This window comes from Chiloscyllium plagiosum, chromosome 13 (assembly GCF_004010195.1).
Source record: "Chiloscyllium plagiosum isolate BGI_BamShark_2017 chromosome 13, ASM401019v2, whole genome shotgun sequence".
Taxonomy (NCBI): Eukaryota; Metazoa; Chordata; class Chondrichthyes; order Orectolobiformes; family Hemiscylliidae; genus Chiloscyllium; species Chiloscyllium plagiosum.
Genome location: NC_057722.1, coordinates 83,391,538 through 83,409,046, shown reverse-complemented (window position 1 = coordinate 83,409,046; position 17,509 = coordinate 83,391,538). Strand labels below are relative to the sequence as shown.

Below are 17,509 nucleotides of genomic sequence, written 5' to 3'. Positions count from 1 at the left end.
TTCCTTTTTAACCTGCAATCTTCTTCCTGACCTCTCCGCCTCCACCCCCTCTCTGGCCTATCACCCTCACCTTAACCTCCTTCCACCTATCGCATTCCCAACGCCCCTCCCCCAAGTCCCTCCTCACTGCCTTTTATCTTAGCCTGCTTGGCACACCTTCCTCATTCCTGAAGAAGGGCTTATGCCCGAAACGTCGATTCTCCTGTTCCTTTGATGCTACCTGACCTGCTGCGCTTTTCCAGCAACACATTTTTAAGCTATGTGGATTACTGGCCTGTAAAGGAAAATTCAGCAGCATTTGCCATTCCTTGGAAAAATAAATGTCCAAGGAAAATGCAAAAAAAGTAGATGAATCGATTGTTTGTAATTATAGTTAAGGATCTTTGAGTAATTGGCCCAGTGTCATAATGATACAATTTGCCTCAGGACAATTGAATTCACATGAATGCAGTTTCCCTGTTTACAACCTGAACCCAGAATAATACAAATAAGATTTTCATCTTGCTTTCCATGAAAATGAAATTCAGGTGGCTATTATAACTGGCACTGATCAACACCACTTCTATGCCAGGCTATGCAAACTGAAAATCTACTCCACTTCTCGATGAGCTTTAAGAACAATGTGAGCACCATAAACATACCTCAACTTCATTCTCAAAAGTTCCAAAATGGTTAAATTGAGAGACCAGATTGAGTGTTGCCTACACAGTAATCATGTGTAACTGCTTACTGATATTTTAAGATCAAAGAGGGTCAAAGTACATGAGCAATATCAGGCACAAACCTGACACTTCAATATTGTAAGTATGAAACAAAGTGAAACAATAAACTGCTTCATATTCTATAAATGTTTTTGTCAAATTATCCTGGGACACTGAAATGTGGGCTTTGAGAGAAAGCTAACACAATTTTTCAGAAAACCTTTTAATCAAAAACATTCTACACATGTAATATTTTAAATAATATTAATATTTCCATTTTGATTTACTTCAAAACTTTATGATTTGAATAAACTGTTCATTTCCTTTCATATTTATAATTAATTGATACAGATTTTTCCCTTGTTTGGAAGGAGGCTAGAAATTCAAGTGACATTTAAGGTAAACTATATTTTTATTAGGACTGGAAGATTAAATATCCAGCTTCAACATGAGTTTGAGATACACTGTGTCACGGAGAATCATTCCTACATATAACCTACAGTGACAGACAGTAATACAGCAGGAAAATACTTTTATATACAAGACAATACATAATCTCATTGATCTCATTGAAACATATAAAATCCTGATGGGATTGGACAGGCTAGATGCGGGAAGAATATTGTTGATGTTGGGGAGTCACAGTCTAAGAATAAGAGGTAAGCCATTCAGGACTGAGATGAGGAAAAATGTCTTCACTCAGAGAGTTGTGAATATTTGGAATTCTTTACCACAGAAAGATGCTGTGGCCTGTTTGTTAGACATATTCAAGAGAGAACTGGATGTGGCCCCTGCGGCTAAAGGGATCAAGGGGTATGGGAGAGGGCAAATGGGATACTGAAATTTCATGATCAGCCATGATGGTATTGAATAATGGTGCAGCGTCAAAGGGCTGAATGGCCTACTCCTATACCTATTGACTATGTTTCTATGTTAATATTAATGCATGGAATATTACTACGTGTAGCAGGTCATGTACTTTACTAAGAAGGTAGAAAATCAGAACTGGAGCAGGTTAGGCTATGCAGTCCCTTTTGTATGCTTTGCCATTCAATAAGATTATGGCCAATCTAATTCTGTCCTAAACTCTACTTTCATTCCTCATATGTCCCAGCACCCTCATATATCAAATATCTGTCAATCTCAGACTTGAATGCATTAAATAAGCCAACCTCCAGAACTGATAAAGAATTTTGAACTGCCACTATCATCAGAGGGAAGAAATTCCTCCTTGTCTCCAATTTAATTAAAACTGCATCCCTGGTTTTGGATTTAAAAACCAATTATCTGTGGGACATGAACATCATTGGCTGCCCCGGATTTATTGCTTGTCCCGAGTTGCCCTTGAGAAGGTACTGTTGAGCTGCAATCTTGAACTGCTGCAGTCCACATACTGTACGTTGACCCACAATGCCATTGTGGGGGGCGGGGGAAGTTCCAGGTTTTTGACCTAGAATTAGTGAAGGAATGGCAATATATTTCCAAGTCAGGATGTGAGTGACTTATTTTTTAATCCATTCATTGGATGAAGCATTACTGGCTAGGTCAGGATTTATTGCTCATCCTTAATTGTCCAGAGGGCAGTTTAAAAGTAAATCACTTTGCTGTAGATCTGGAGTCACATGTATGCCAGACCAGATAAAGATGGCAGTTCCCTGGGTGATAACTTGCAGGTGGTGGTGTACCCAGGTATCTGCTCCTAGGTATAGTTGGCTGTGGTTTTGGAAGGTGCTGTCTAAAGATCTTTGATGAATTTCTGCAGTGCACCTTGTAGATAGGAAACACGGCTGCTACTTAGCATTGGTGGTTGAGGGTGTGGATGCTTGTGGATGTGGTACCAATCAAGCGAGCTGCTTTGTCCTAGATGGTGTCAAGTTTCTTGAGTATTGTTGGAGCTGCGCTGTTTCAGGCAAGTGGCTAGTATTCCATCACACTCCTGACTTGTGTCTTGTAGATGATGGGTAGGCTTTGGGGAATGAAAAGACGAGCCACTCATCACAATATTCCTAGCTTCTGAGGTATTCTTATAGCCACCATGTTTATGTCGTAACTCCAGTTGAGCTTCTTGTCAATGGCCACCCCAAGGATGTTGATGGTGAGGTGTACAAGAGGCAAGAAAGACAAGAGGCAGTGGTTAGATTTTTTTTATTAGTGATGGTCATTGCTTGGCATTTGAATGGTGAGAATGTTACTTGCCACTTGTAAGTCCAAGACGAGATATTGTCCAGATAATGACATTTTGGACATGGACAGCTTCAGTATCTGAGGAGTCATGAATGGTGATGAACATTGTGCAGTGATGTGTGAATACTCCACTTCTGACCTTATGATAGAGGGAAGGTCATTGATGAAGCAGCTAAAGATGGTTCGGCCAAGGACATTACCCTGAGGAACTCCTACAAATATGTCCTGGAGCTGAGATGACTGACCTCCAACAACCATGACCATCTTCCTGAAGAAGGGCTTATGCCTGAAACGTCGATTCTCCTGTTCCCTGGATGCTTTCTGACCTGCTGCGCTTTTCCAGCAACACATTTTCAGCTCTGATCTCCAGCATCTGCAGATCTCACTTTCTCCTCATCTTCCTATGTGCCAGGTATGATTCCAACCAGTGGATGGTTTGCCCTCGATACCCTTTGATTCCAGCTTTACCAGGGCTTTGTGATGCCAAACTCAATAGAATGCAGCCTTGATATCAAGGGCTGTCACTCTCCCCATACCTCTGGAATTCAGCTCTTTTGTCTGTGTTTGAACCAAGACTATAATGAGGTCAGAAGCTGAGTGGCTCTGATATCACTGAGCAGATTATTGTTGAGCAAGTGTGCTTGACAGCATTGTTGATGACACCTTCCATCACTTTACTGATGGGGCTGGTTTTGGGTTTGTCCTGCTTTTTATGTGCAGGACATACTTGGGCAAGCTTCTACATTGTCAGATAGATGCCAGTGTTGTAACTAGTGGAAAAGCTTGGCTGGGGAGGTAGCAAGTTCTGAGGCACAAGTTTTCAGTACTGCTGCTGGAATATTGTCAGAGCCTGTAGCTTTGTATTATCCAGTGTCTCAAACCATTTCTTGGTATCATGGAGTGAATGGAATTTGCTGAATACTGGCACCTCTGGGGACCACTGGAGGAGGCCAAGGTGGATCAAGCACTCAGCCAGGTGAAGTCACATGATATCAGGGGTGAGCTGGCAAGACAGATACAAAGGTGGCTTAGTCATAGGGGGTAGAGAGTAGTGATAGATGCTTTTTGGAATGGAGGGTTGTGACTAGTGGTGTTCCACAGGGAACAATGCTGGGACCTCTGCTGTTCATGGTCTACATAAATGATTTGGAGGAAACTGTGGCTGGTCCAATTAGTAAGTTTGTGGTCGATGCAAAAATTGGTGGAGTTACAGATAGTGAGGAGGATTGTCAGAGGATACAGCAGGGTATAGATCAGTTGGAAGCATGGGCAGAAAAATGGCAGATCGTGGTTAATCCAGACAAATGTGAAGTAATGCATTTCGGAAGGTCAAGTACAGGTGGAAATTATGCAGTGAATGGCAGAACCCTTAGGAATATTGATATGCAGAGGGGTTCGGGTGTGCAGGTCCACAGATAATTGAAGATGGCAGCGCAGGTAGATTGGGTATTAAAAAAAGGCTTATGGCATGCTTGTCATCATTGGATGAGCCACTGAGTATAATGATAGGCTAGTTATGCTGCAGCTTTATAGATCTTTAGTTCGGCCACACTTGGAATACTGCATACAGATCTGGTCACCACACTAAAAGAAGGATATGGGTGCTTTAGAGACGGTACAGAAAGGAGTTACCAGGATGTTGCCTGGTATTGGGATTTTAACTATGAAGAAAGATTGGACAGGCTGGGTTTGTTTTCACTGGAATGCAAGAGGTTGAGGGGTGACCTGATAGAAATTTATAAGATTGTGAATGGCATGGATAGAGGGGAAAGTATGAGGCTTTTTCCCAGGCTGGAGGGGTCAATTACAAGGGGATACAGGTTCAAGGTGTGGCGGGGGGGAGTTTAAAAGAGATGTGTGAGGCACGATTTTCATACAAAGGATGATGAGTGCCTGGAATGCGCTGCCAGAGGATGTGGTGGAAGCAGATACAATAGCAGCATTCAAGAAGCACTGAGACAGATACATGAATAGGAAGGAAATAGAGGGATACAGATCCTGTAAGTGAAGACAGCTTTAATATGGAAGGGCAAAGTGTGTCAGTCCGGGATTGGAGAGCTGAAGAGTCTGTTCCTGCGCTGTTTTGTCCTTTGTCCTTTGTTTACTTCTGGCTGTGAATGCTTCAGCCTTGTCTTTTGCACTGATGTGCTAGACTTTTCAATCATTGAGGATGGGGATTTTTGTGGAGTTTCCTTCTCCAGTGAGCTGTTTAATTGTCCACCTCACTTCATGATTGGATGTAGCAAGACTGCAGAGATTAGATCTGATCCATTGTTTGTGGAATCACTTATCTCTGTCTATCACTTAAACATAGAACATAGAACACAGAAAAATACAGCGCAGTACAGGCCCTTTGGCCCTCGATGTTGCGCCGATCCAAGCCCATCTAACCTACACTAGCCCACTACCCTCCATATGCCTATCCAATGCCCGTTTAAATGTCCATAAAGAGGGAGAGTCCACCACTGCTACTGGGAGGGAATTCCATGAACTCACGACTCGCTGAGTAAAGAATCTACCCCTAACATCTGTCCTATACCTACCACTCCTTAATTTAAAGCTATGCCCCCTCGTAATAGCTGACTCCATAAATGGAAAAAGGTTCTCATGGTCAACCCAATCTAAACCCCTAATCATCTTGTACACCTCTATCAAGTCATCCCTAAACCTTCTTTTCTCCAATGAAGCTGAAAATGTGTTGCTGGAAAAGCGTAGCAGGTCAGGCAGCATCCAGGGAACAGGAGAATCGACGTTCCGGGCATAAGCCCTTCTTCAGGATTCCTGAAGAAGGGCTTATGTCCGAAACGTCGATTCTCCTGTTCCCTGGATGCTGCCTGACCTGCTACGCTTTTCCAGCAACACATTTTCAGCTCTGATCTCGAGCATCTGCAGACCTCACTTTCTCCTCAAAGATTTTCTCCAATGAAAACAGCCCCAAGTGCCTCAGCCTTTCCTCATAGGATCTTCCTACCATATCAGGCAACATCCTGGTAAACCTCCTCTGCACCCGTTCCAGTGCCTCCACATCCTTCCTATAGTATGGCGACCTAAACTGCACACATTACTCCAGATGCAGCTGCACCAGAGTCTTATACAACTGCAACATGACCTCAGGACTCCGGAACTCAATTCCTCCACCAATAAAAGCCAGTATGCCATATGCCTTCTTCACAGCATTAATTACCTGGGTGGCAACTTTCAGAGATCTGTGTACATGGACACCAAGATCCCTCTGCTCATCCACACTACCAAGTATCCGACCATTAGCCCAGTACCCCATCTTCTTGTTACTCTTCCCAAAGTGAATCACCTCAAACTTAGCTACATTGAATTCCATTTGCCACCTTTCTGCCCAGCTCTGCAGCTTCTCTATATCCTGCTGTAACCTGCCACATCCTTCCTCACTGTCAACAACTCCTCCGACTTTCGTATCATCCGCAAACTTGCTCACCCAACCTTCTAACCCCTCTTCCAGGTCATTTATAAAAATGACAAACAGCAATGGTCCCAAAACAGATCCTTGCGGAACACCGCTAGTGACGGCACTCCATGAAGAAACTTTGCCATCAACTACTACCCTCTGTCTTCTTCCACCCAGCCAATTCCTAATCCAAACCTCCAACTCACCCTCAATGCCATATCTCCGTATTTTCTGCAGTAGCCTACCATGGGGAACCTTATCAAACGCCTTACTAAAATCCATATATACCACATCTACCGCTTTCCCCAAGTGTTTTTGACTTGGGTTTACAAGGGTTTATCATTGAAGGTGACACTTCTAAATTAAATACAAATAAATGTCATACATCTCATATTATCTCATGGTTGTGGTGAATTGATTTAAGATTTTAAGGAATAGCTTTTTACAAATTAAAACAGGAAAACCAGAGTTTGGAACACAAGTATAAGTTGTCTTGAGTTGCTGGGGAGTACAGTGGCTGTAATCTGCCAATTGTGTTGATGTTCAGTGTTTTGGAAGCACTCTGATTTATTCCGTGTTGAAGATTGGGGTAACTGCATCTAGAGGTGACAACGTTTCAGCTGTCACAAATATATAGTCTGGGAATGATGATCAGTCACTTTGGAAATACCATGATCTGATAGAGATCCTGGTATGTACTGCACATTTAAATCGCCATTGTGGTATTTGATGAATTAAACTTTCCTGATCACAGATTAACAATCCAGACATGAGGGTACAGATCCTAAAGGATTTTGTGAAGCAGCATTTCCCAGCCACACCTCTCCTCGACTATGCGCTAGAAGTGGAGAAGATTACTACCTCCAAGGTATGGAACCTACACAGGAACCTGAAAACTGGTCAGCAAATAACCTATCTTCCACAGACTTCAGTTCTATCGGGGATTGAGTGATGAATATTAATTCAGCTGTAGAAATTTCAAAACTGATTTTGGTAACTCTGATCAAGGCCTTCAGAGTTTTGGTAGGGAAGGAAGCAGCGCCTTCATTGGAATTACCTGGAACAATCCTTTCAGAATAGCTCAAATTTTATTTTAGACTTTGATTAACTTCAGTTTGAGTAGCTTTGTGCTGTACACTGTGGAATGTGCTTCATTGTCAGATGGCAAGTTGGTTAAATGCAGAATCTGGGCAAGCAGTCACTGAGCTGCATTTTGAGGAATGGTCACTGGACCCAAAAAATTGATTCTATTTTCTCTTCACAGATGCTGCAGAACCTGTTGATCTTTTCCAGCAACTTCTGATTTTCTGACTTACAGCATCTGCAGTACTTTCCGTTTTTTGTCACTGAATTAGCTTGTTTCCAAATTATTTGCCAACAGCATATCAATAAAATGTGGTTCTCTTTTTAAAGGAAAACTTTTCCTTAAGCAAAATCTGCAGCACAAAATGTGGTTGGATGAGCTTTCACGAGACATGCTTACGTTTTATTTTTAATAATGCAAATTCTGAAGAATTAACCATTTCTGAATTGTTGCAGTTATTAAAATCTTGCCCCATCTGTTTTTATTATTGATGTATAAATATTGTTTGAGAATTGAATGGTTACATTTTTTTTCTTTCAGAAACCAAATCTTATCCTGAATGTTGACGGTTTTATTGGTGTTGCCATGGTTGACTTGCTAAGAAACTGTGGTGCATTTACAAGGTATGTTCTCTCGGTGTAGGAAAAGTTGCACATTTTGATGTGGAACTATCTGAGGCTGTTATTGAATTCAGTGACAGAAAAAGTATTTCTATAACATTTCACAACCTTTGGGTGCTTCATAGCAATTTTTATTCAATTGAGTATAATCGCAGTTGTTGGAGTTGTAAAGCAGTGAAATGATCCCTTGTCCATCGAGAGTACAAACTGTCCCCAAAGTGCTCACCTACCTCTAATTCTAACACCTGGCCTGGTTCGTTACCCAGAACCAAATCCAGTATGGCCTCACCTCTTGTTGGCCTGTCTACATATTGTGTCAGGAAACTCTCCTGCACACATTGGACAAACACCGACCCATCTAACAAACTCAAGCTATAGCTTTTCCAGTCAATATCTGGAAAGTTAAAGTCCCCCTAACAACCACCCTATTACTTTCACTCTTCTCCTGAATCATCCTCGCAACCCTTTCTTCTACGTTTCTAGGACTATTAGGAGGCCTGTAGAAAACTCCTAACAGGGTGAGCTCACCTTTCCTATTCCTAACCTCAGCCCAAACTACCTCAGATGGCGAGTCTTCATCCATCGTCCTTTCCACCGCTGTAATACTATCTTTGACAAGCAATGCCACACCTCCCCCTCTTTTACCCCCACCTCTGACCCTACTAAAACATTTAAACCCTGGAACCTGCAACAGCCAATCCTGTCCCTGTTCTACCCATGTCTCCGTAATAGCCACAACATCGAAGTCCCAACCCACGCTGCAACTTCACCTACCTTATTTCGTCTCCTTCTTGCATTGAAGTATACACACTTCAAGCCACTTTCCTGTTTACTCCTTTGAGATTGAAGCCATGTTCCTAACCTCCCTACACTCCAGGTCCTGCACCCTAAAGCTACAGTCTAGGTTCCCATGCCTCTGCAGTTTAAACCCCCCCAAAGAGCACTAGCCAACCTCCCCCCAAGGATACTGGTGCCCCTCAGGTTCAGGTGTAGACCATCCTGTTTATAGAGGTCCCACCTTCCCCAGAAAGAACCCCAGTTATCCAGATACTGGAATCCCTCCCTCCTGCACCATCCCTGTAGCCACGCATTTAACTGTTCTCTCTCCCTATTCCTTGACTCTCTATCTCGTGGCACGGGTAACAAACCAGAGACAACAACTCTGTTTGTTCTAACTCTGAGCTTCCAATCTAGCTCCATGAAAGCCTGCCTAACATCCTCAGCGCTCCTCCTACCTATGTCGTTGGTGCCAACGTGGACCACGACTTCGGGCTGCTCCCTCTCCCCCTCCAGGACCCGGAAAACACGATCAGAGACATCACGTACCCTTGCACCTGGGAGGCAACATACCAAACGTGAGTCTCTCTCGCCCCCACAAAACCGCCTATCTGTGCCCCGAACTATCGAGTCTCTAATAACTATTGCTCTGCTCTTCTCCACCCTTCCCTTCTGAGCAACGGGGACAGGCTCCGTGCCAGAGACCTGAGCCCCGTTACTTGCCCCTGGTAAGTCGTCCTCTCCACAAGTATCCAAAATGGTATACTTGTTCTTGAGGGGAATGGCCGCAGGGGGTCCCTGCACTGGCTGCTTCCTCCCAGTCCCCCTCACTGTCACCCATCTATCTGCCATCTTTGGAGTTACTACTTCCCTAAAGCTCCGATCTATGACCCCCTCTGCCTCCCGAATGATCCGAAGTTCATCCAACGCCAGCTTCAGTTCCCTAAGACGGACTTGGAAAAACCTACCCAGGTAAGCTTGCGCTACACCAGCTTCCGGGTCCGCTCCGCGCTGTTTTTTAAAAAAAAACTTTCAAATTTAAACCGTTAAACAAACGTCACCGAGCCTTCAAGCAGCCACTGCCAAACAGCCCTTACCTGCTCCGCTGAGGGAGTGAGCCAAATTGCTGCTTATACTGTTCAGCATGCAAATTGTCTTGCTTGGTAGATTCACCAGGTTGACACCTCATCTTTCGGTATGCCTAGTGCTGCTCCTGGCATGCCTTCCTGCACTCTTCTTTAAACCAGTGTTGATCCCCTGGCTTGATGGTAATGGTTGAGTGGGGGATATGCCAGGTCATAAGGTTACACATTGTGCTGGAGTACAGATCTGCTGCTGTTGATGGTCACAGTGCCTCATAGATGCCCAGTCTTGAGTTGTAGGTCTGTTTGAGGTCTGTTCCATTTAGCATGGTGATTGTTCCACACAACACAATGGAGGGTATTCTGATGTGAAGGTGGAATTTTGTCTCCATAAGGACTGAGGTCGCTCTTACTGATACTGTCATGGACAGAATGCATCTGCAGCCGGCAGATTGGTAACGATAAGGTCAAGTTTATTTTTCCCTCTTGTTGGTTCCCTCACCACTTGCTGCAGACCCAGCCTAGCAGCTATGTCCTTTTGGGACCAACCAGTTCAATCATTAAAGCTGCTGTTGAGCTATTCTTAGTGGTGGACATTGAAATCCCCCACCCAGAGTAGATTTTCTGCTGTTGCCAATCTCCAAGTGTTGTTCAGCATGAAGGAGTACAGATTCATCAGCTGAGGGAGGACGGTACATGGTAATCAGCAGGAGGTTTCCTTGCCCATGTTTCATCTGAAGTCATGAAATTTCATGGGTTCTGGATTCAGTGTTGACGACTCCCAGGGCAGCTCCCTCCTGACTGTATCCTACTGTACCGTCCCTCCTGCCAGTGGGCAGGGCATATCCAGGGATGTTGACTGTAAAGTGTGATTCCATGAGTATGACTATGTCAGGCTGTTGCTTGGCTAATCTCTGAAACAGCTCTCCAAAGTTTGGCACAGGCCCCTAGATATTAGTAAGGAGGTCTTTTCAGGGTTGACAGGGTTTTTCTGCTGTTGTCTTCTTTGATGCATATGTCGATGTCAGCTTGTCCATCCCAGTTTCAATTCCTTGTGGAGACTTTGTAAAGATTGATGTAACTGGGTGGCTTGCTAGACCATTTCAGAGGGCACTTAAGAGTCAACCACATTGCTGGGGTGTGGAGTTACACATTGGCCAGACCAGGTGCAAATAGTAGACTTCCTTCCCTAAAGGGATTCCAGCGAGCCAGGTGGGTTTTTCCAACAACCGACATTGGATTCATGGTCATCAGTGGATTCTTTTTGTATTGAATTCAAATTCTCCTACTTGTTGTGATAGGATTTAGGTCCCTCGGAACGTTAGCTGAGTTTCTGGATTAATAGGTTAGCGATAATACCACTAAGCCATTGCCTCGCCTATTACCACAAGGGGAGACATTCTCTCAGCATCTTCCCTCAGGATCGTGAAAGCACTAAAGTGAAGCCTCAGTTATGTGTTGGGACCCAGGAAAATTCCTGACACGTGCACGGATTGAGAACTTTCTGATAGCCTGATGTGTGCTGTCCAGGACATTACATCAAAGTCTCTTATACTGATCTCAAGTTAGATAAGGATTCAACAAGTCATTGAGTAATACAGCACAGAAACAGACCTTTTGGTCCAACTCAACCATGTTGACCTGACATCCCAAACTGAACAATCCCATTTCCCTGCATTTGGTCCATATCCCTCTCAACTCTTCCTATTCATTTACCCATCCAGATGCCTTTTAAATGTTAACATAGAACATAGAACATAGAAGAATACAGCGCAGTACAGGCCCTTCGGCCCTCGATGTTGCGCCGATCCAAGCCCACCTAACCTACACTAGCCCACTATCCTCCATATGCCGATCCAATGCCCATCAAGTCACCCCTAAACCTTCTTTTCTCCAATGAAAACAACCCCAAGTGCCTCAGCCTTTCCTTGCATTTGTACTGGCCTCCATCACTTCCTCTGGCAGCTCGATCCATATATGCACCACACTCTGGGGAATAGGTGCCCCTCAGATTCTTTTTAAATTTTTCCCTGCTCACTTCAAACCTAAGCCCCCTAGTTTTGGACTCCCTCTCCTCAGGAAAAGACCTTGGCTATTCACCCTATCCATGCTCCTCATGATTTTATAAACCTCCATAAGGTTACCCCTGTGATACTCCAGAGAAAAAAAGCTCCAGCCAATTCACACTCTCTTTATAACTCAAACCTTCCAGTCCTGGTAACATCCTTTTAATCTTTTCTGCATCCTCTAGAAAGGCAACCAGAATTGTACGCAGTATTCTAAACCTATCCTACAGCTGCAACACTGTTGCATTCCAACTCCTCCAGTCAATGTTCTGACCAAAGTTTGTGTGAAGATTTGTAGCTCGGGTGCTCGTTATTGTGGTTCTGTTCGCCGAGCTGGGAATTTGTGTTGCAGATGTTTCGTCCCCTGTCTAGGTGACATCCTCAGTGCTTGGGAACCACCTGTGAAGCGCTTCTGTGATGTTTCCCCTGGCATTTATAGTGGTTTGAATCTGCCTCTTCCAGTTATCAGTTCCAGCTGTCCGCTGCAATGAAAGCAAGCGTGCCAAATGCCTTCTTCACCACCCTGTCTACTTGCGATGCCACTTTCATGAAACTATGCACCTGAACCCTTCAGTCTCTTTGTTCAAAAACACTCCTCAGGGCCCTACCATTAACTGTATGGGTCCTGCTCTGCTTTGCAACTCAAGCCAGCATAACAACCGATCTCCCGTGCACCCATAACTGGCTACAAGTTTAAACCCGAGAGGAAGGTCCCTGACCTAATTATCCATCTCCATTCAGCCTGACACAAGGTGATTGCCACCCCTATACACTCACTCACTTGCCCACTGAAAGGCTTAAGAGCTTTAAAATATGTGCCTGAATTTTACAGCTGAGACTGTAAAACAAGAGGGCTGTTTTCTGCATTAGCTTCCTCCTGGATCGCTACTGAAATTGCGCAAAAAAAAGCACAGGATGATTCCCAAGACACAGCGTCACTGCTGGCTGGAAGACTTGGTTCAATATAATCACCTCTGTCCTTCTAAGCTCCACTGAATATGGACTGAACCTGCTCAATCTTTCCTCATAAGACACAAGTCTTTTATCACAAGGTTCTGGATCAAGTTCCAGGCTACAGCATGAGCACAGAAAGTTACACTGATACTCCAATGAGGTACTTAGGGATGGCTGCGCTGCACTGCATTGTTGGGCATGCATCTTTTGGTTGAGACATTAAAGTGATCCACCCCAACTTCGTCCGCACACCCCCACCACTGCGTACTTGGTTGAATGTAACAGATTCTGAGAGTCATGGACGTTTATTCTTCAGTGAACATCACAAATTGTAGTGACTACATTTTAAAACTTCTTCATTGACTGTAAAGCATTTTTAAGATGTAATACACCTGTGAAAGGTGCTATATAAATGAAAGTATTTCCTGCAGGGATCAATGTAGTAAACATTTTCAGAACTATCTCCAAGCATATAATACGGTGACCAAAGCTGTTCACAATATGTTAGGTGCAGCCTTGCCTAAACTCCAAGGAATGTTATAGGATTTCCCAATGTTTAAACTCCAATTCTTTGCAATAAAAGCCATATTCCTAATTGTGTGCTGTGTTGGCATGCTAACATTTTGTGTTTCATTTTGTTCCTGTTTACTCAAGCATTCTACAGGCTGTCAATTTAAATATTTGACTTTTCTATTCTATTTAATGAAAAAGTAGATAATCTCACATTTTCTCATATTATTCTCAAACTGGCAAATGTTTGCAAACTCAATGGACATTGATTTAAGGTAAGGGATAGAAGGTTTAGTAGAGATGACAAGAAAACCTTTTTCACCCAGAGGGTGATGCAAATCTCAAACTCACTGCCAGTAAGGATAGTGGAAACAGAAACTCTCATCACATTTTAGAAGTAAGGATGTAAATTAGCTCACTAAACTGGAAGGTTTGTTTCCAGACGATTCGTCACCATGACTAGGTAACATCATCAGTGAGAGTCTCCAGTGAAGTGCTGCTGGTATGTCCTGCATCTCTGTTTATAGGTCTTGGTTTCTTAAGGTGGGTGATGTCAATTCTGGATTTCTTTTAAGGGAAAGAAGATGGGATCTAAATTGATGTGTTTATTGATGGAGTTCTGGTTAGAATGCCGTGCCTGGAAGAATTCTCATGCATGTCTTTGTTTCACCTGTACTAGGATGTATGTGTTGTCCCAGTCAAAATGATGTCCTTCTTTGTCTGTATGTATGGAAACCAGTGGTAGTAGGTCATGTCTTTTGGTGGCTAGTTGGTGTTCATGTATCCTGGTGGCAAGTTTCCTGCTTATTTGTCCGATGTAGTGTTTTCTACAGTTCTTGCATGGCATTTTGTAAATGACGTCAGTTTTGCTGGCAGTATCTAATGGATCCTTTAGATTCATTAGTCGCTGTTTAAGTGTGTTGGCAGGTTTGTGGGCTACCATGATGCCAAGGGGTCTGAGTAGTCTGGAAGTCATTTATGATATGTCTTTGATGTAAGGTAATGTGACTATAGTTTTTGGTTGCATTGTGTCTGCTTGTTTAGGTTTTTTTCTGAGGAATCAATGGATTGTGTTTATTGGGTTCCAGTTTTTCTTGAAAATATTGTATGGGTGTTTTTCTTCTGCTGTTTGTAGTTCTTGGGTGCTGCAGTGCCATGTACCTCATTGAAATAATGTATTTCTGGGATGATTGCTTCTGAAGTTAAGTATTTGGTTTGTGTTAGTTGTTTTCCTATAGATGCTGGTTTGAAGCTCTCCGCTAACTGTATGTTCAACTGTCACATCTAGGAATGAGAGATGTTGTCATTCTCCTCCTTTGTGAATTTTATGCCTGTCAGGATATTGTTGACGGTGTTGTATGTTTCTTCTAATTTGTCCCATTTTATGATGACAAAGGTGTCATCCACGGAGCGGACCCAAAGTTTGGATTGGGTAGGTGGGAGGGCAGCTTGTTCAAGTTTCTGCATTACTGCCTCCGGTATGAGACCACCACCATCAGGGCTCATACCGGAAGCAGTAATGCAGAGACTTGAACAAGCTGCCCTCCCACCTACCCAACCCAAACTTTGTGTCTGCTACGTGGATGATACCTTTGTCATCACAAAATGGGACAAATTAGAGGAAACATACACGGTCAACAATATCCTGACAGGCATAAAATTCACAAAAGAGGAGAAGAACGACAACATCTCTCATTCCTAGATGTGACAGTTGAACATACAGTTAGCGGAGAGCTTCAAACCAGCATCTATAGGAAAACAACTAACACAAACCAAATACTTAACTTCAGAAGCAATCATCCCAAGATTCTGAATAATTTGGTCTGTGTTTGTTGTTTTTCTGTAGACGCTGGTTTGAAGCTCTCCGTTAACTGTACGTTCAACTGTCACAAACAGAAACTGCATCAAGACATTATTTCAATGAGCTACATCGCACTGCAGCACCCAAGCACTACAAACAGCAGAAGGAAAATATCTATACAATATTTTCAAGAAAAACGGGTCCCCAATAAACACAACCCGCTGGTTCCTCAGAAACAAACCCAAACAAGCAGACACAACGCAACCAAAAACTATAGCCACATTACCTTACATTAAAAACATATCATAAATAACTTCCAGACTACTCAGACCCCTTGGCATCATGTAGCCCACAAATCTAGCAACACACTTAAACAGTGACAAATGAACGTGAAGCATCCATTAGATACTGCCAGCAAAACCAACGTAATTTACAAAATGCCATGCAAGAACTGTAGAAAACACGACATCGGACAAACAAGCAGGAAACTTGCCACCAGGATACATGAACACCAACTAGCCACCAAAAGACATGTCCCATGATCACTGGTTTCCATACATGCAGACAAAGAAAGACACCAATTTGACTGGGACAATACATACATCCTAGTACTGGCAAAACAAAGACATGCACAAGAATTCTTCGAGGCATGGCATTCTATTCAGAACTCCATCAATAAACATATCGATTTAGACCCTATCTACCTTCCCTTGGAAAAATAAACAAAATGGCATCACCCACTTTAACAAACTACGACCTACAAATAGGGATGTGGGACATACTACCAGCACTTCACTGGAGACTCTCACTGATGATGTTACCTAGTCACGGTGATGAAACGTCTGAAAACAAACCTTCCAGCTCAGCGAGCTAACTTACAGACTTATCATCAACCTGAGCTACAAATCTTCTCAAAGATCACTAACATTTAAGAAGTATTTCGATGTGCACTTGCAATGACAAGGAATACAAGGCTATGGGCCAAGTGCTGGGAAATGGGATTAGAAAAGCGAGGTAGTTGAGTTGACCACTGCTGATGTGATGGGTCAAAGGGACCTTTTTTGGGCTGTAGATCTTTATGACTATATTAAACTTAACCTACCAATATCCTTTTACAGATTTTGCCCTCTTCATATTTTCCCCCATGAACAAATTTGGCCACAACAACTCATATTCTTCTTCCAAGTCACATAATAAACAATAATAAGTTGTTCACTAAATGTAATCCCTTCACAAACATGGAACTGTAGACTCATAACTGGGTTTCAAGATACCTTTTGATAATAAACAGTAACACAGTGTACTCCTTGCTTTGTACATCTATGTATAAAACACAATAATATAACTGTGCAACTGGACCATAATAGTCCTCACGTTTCATAAAAAATAATTCTAAATGCTACTTGCTATCTCTGACTTACAATATACACAAATACAATGTGCTGGGGAGGTATGACATTCTTCGATTTGCACAACAAATACAAATTCACGATATTATCAAAACATAATAATCCAAAAGCATTAGTCTGAAATAACATTGGTCCTGTTTCATTAATGTTAATGCATTTAATAAGGAAGTTGATTTACCTGTGGATGGAATAAGAAACCAGGAGTAGGTTTCATGTACTTCTCCTTTAGTGCTTCAACTGGGTCAGAAAGTTTCCTTTTCTCCACTCTACTTTGACAAAATTGTTTACAAAATTCACAAAATTAATCTCAGTTGTTGAAACCATTTTGAAAAGCCTATACAAAGGGCAGTATATTAATCAGTTTATTGCCTGAATCAAAGCAATTATTAACAGACAAGTCCAAAGTTTGATGCAAGAAAATCTCTAAAAATATGATTTTTGGTCATGGTCAATTTTTTTTTATGTCTGTGATTCTGTAGACAGTAAGCTCAGCCAGACCATCAGATACAGGTCTCTGCAGCAAATGAAGAACCAGCCACATAGAAGAAGTAAGGAGAAGCCCATTGGGAATTTTACTTCATTGTGAATCTATGAGTTAGTGTAATGTTACATTGTTGGATGAAAAGAAATAGGTTTGTTGTTTTGCTTTGTAGTGAGACGCTTTCAGTAGATGAGACTGTATAAAGAGGAATGAGATGTAATATTTTAAAACGAGAAATTTTTACCAATGATTGTTAATTTACTATACTTAATCAGAGCTGAAAATGTGTTGCTGGAAAAGCGCAACAGGTCAGGCAGCATCCAGGGAACAGGAGAATCGACGTTTCGGGCGTAAGCCCTTCTTCAGGAATGAGGAAAGTGTGTCCAGCAGGCTAAGATAAAAGGTAGGGAGGAGGGACT

At 42.7% G+C, this 17,509-nt stretch overlaps 1 protein-coding gene across 8 annotated transcripts in view; it reads right to left on the bottom strand.

The window, feature by feature from the left end:
* The window catches only part of mecom (MDS1 and EVI1 complex locus), a 1,133,356-nt gene that overhangs the window by 110,371 nt on the left and 1,005,476 nt on the right, over positions 1-17,509 (bottom strand). For 4 of the 8 annotated variants that reach the window (XM_043702874.1, XM_043702878.1, XM_043702876.1 and 1 more), the window contains one exon: positions 16,788-16,878. In XM_043702874.1, the coding sequence (XP_043558809.1) occupies positions 16,788-16,878 (91 nt within the window). The remainder of the gene's footprint in view (positions 1-16,787; positions 16,879-17,509) is intronic. The other 4 variants (XM_043702875.1, XM_043702879.1, XM_043702877.1 and 1 more) reach the window with 1 other exon arrangement.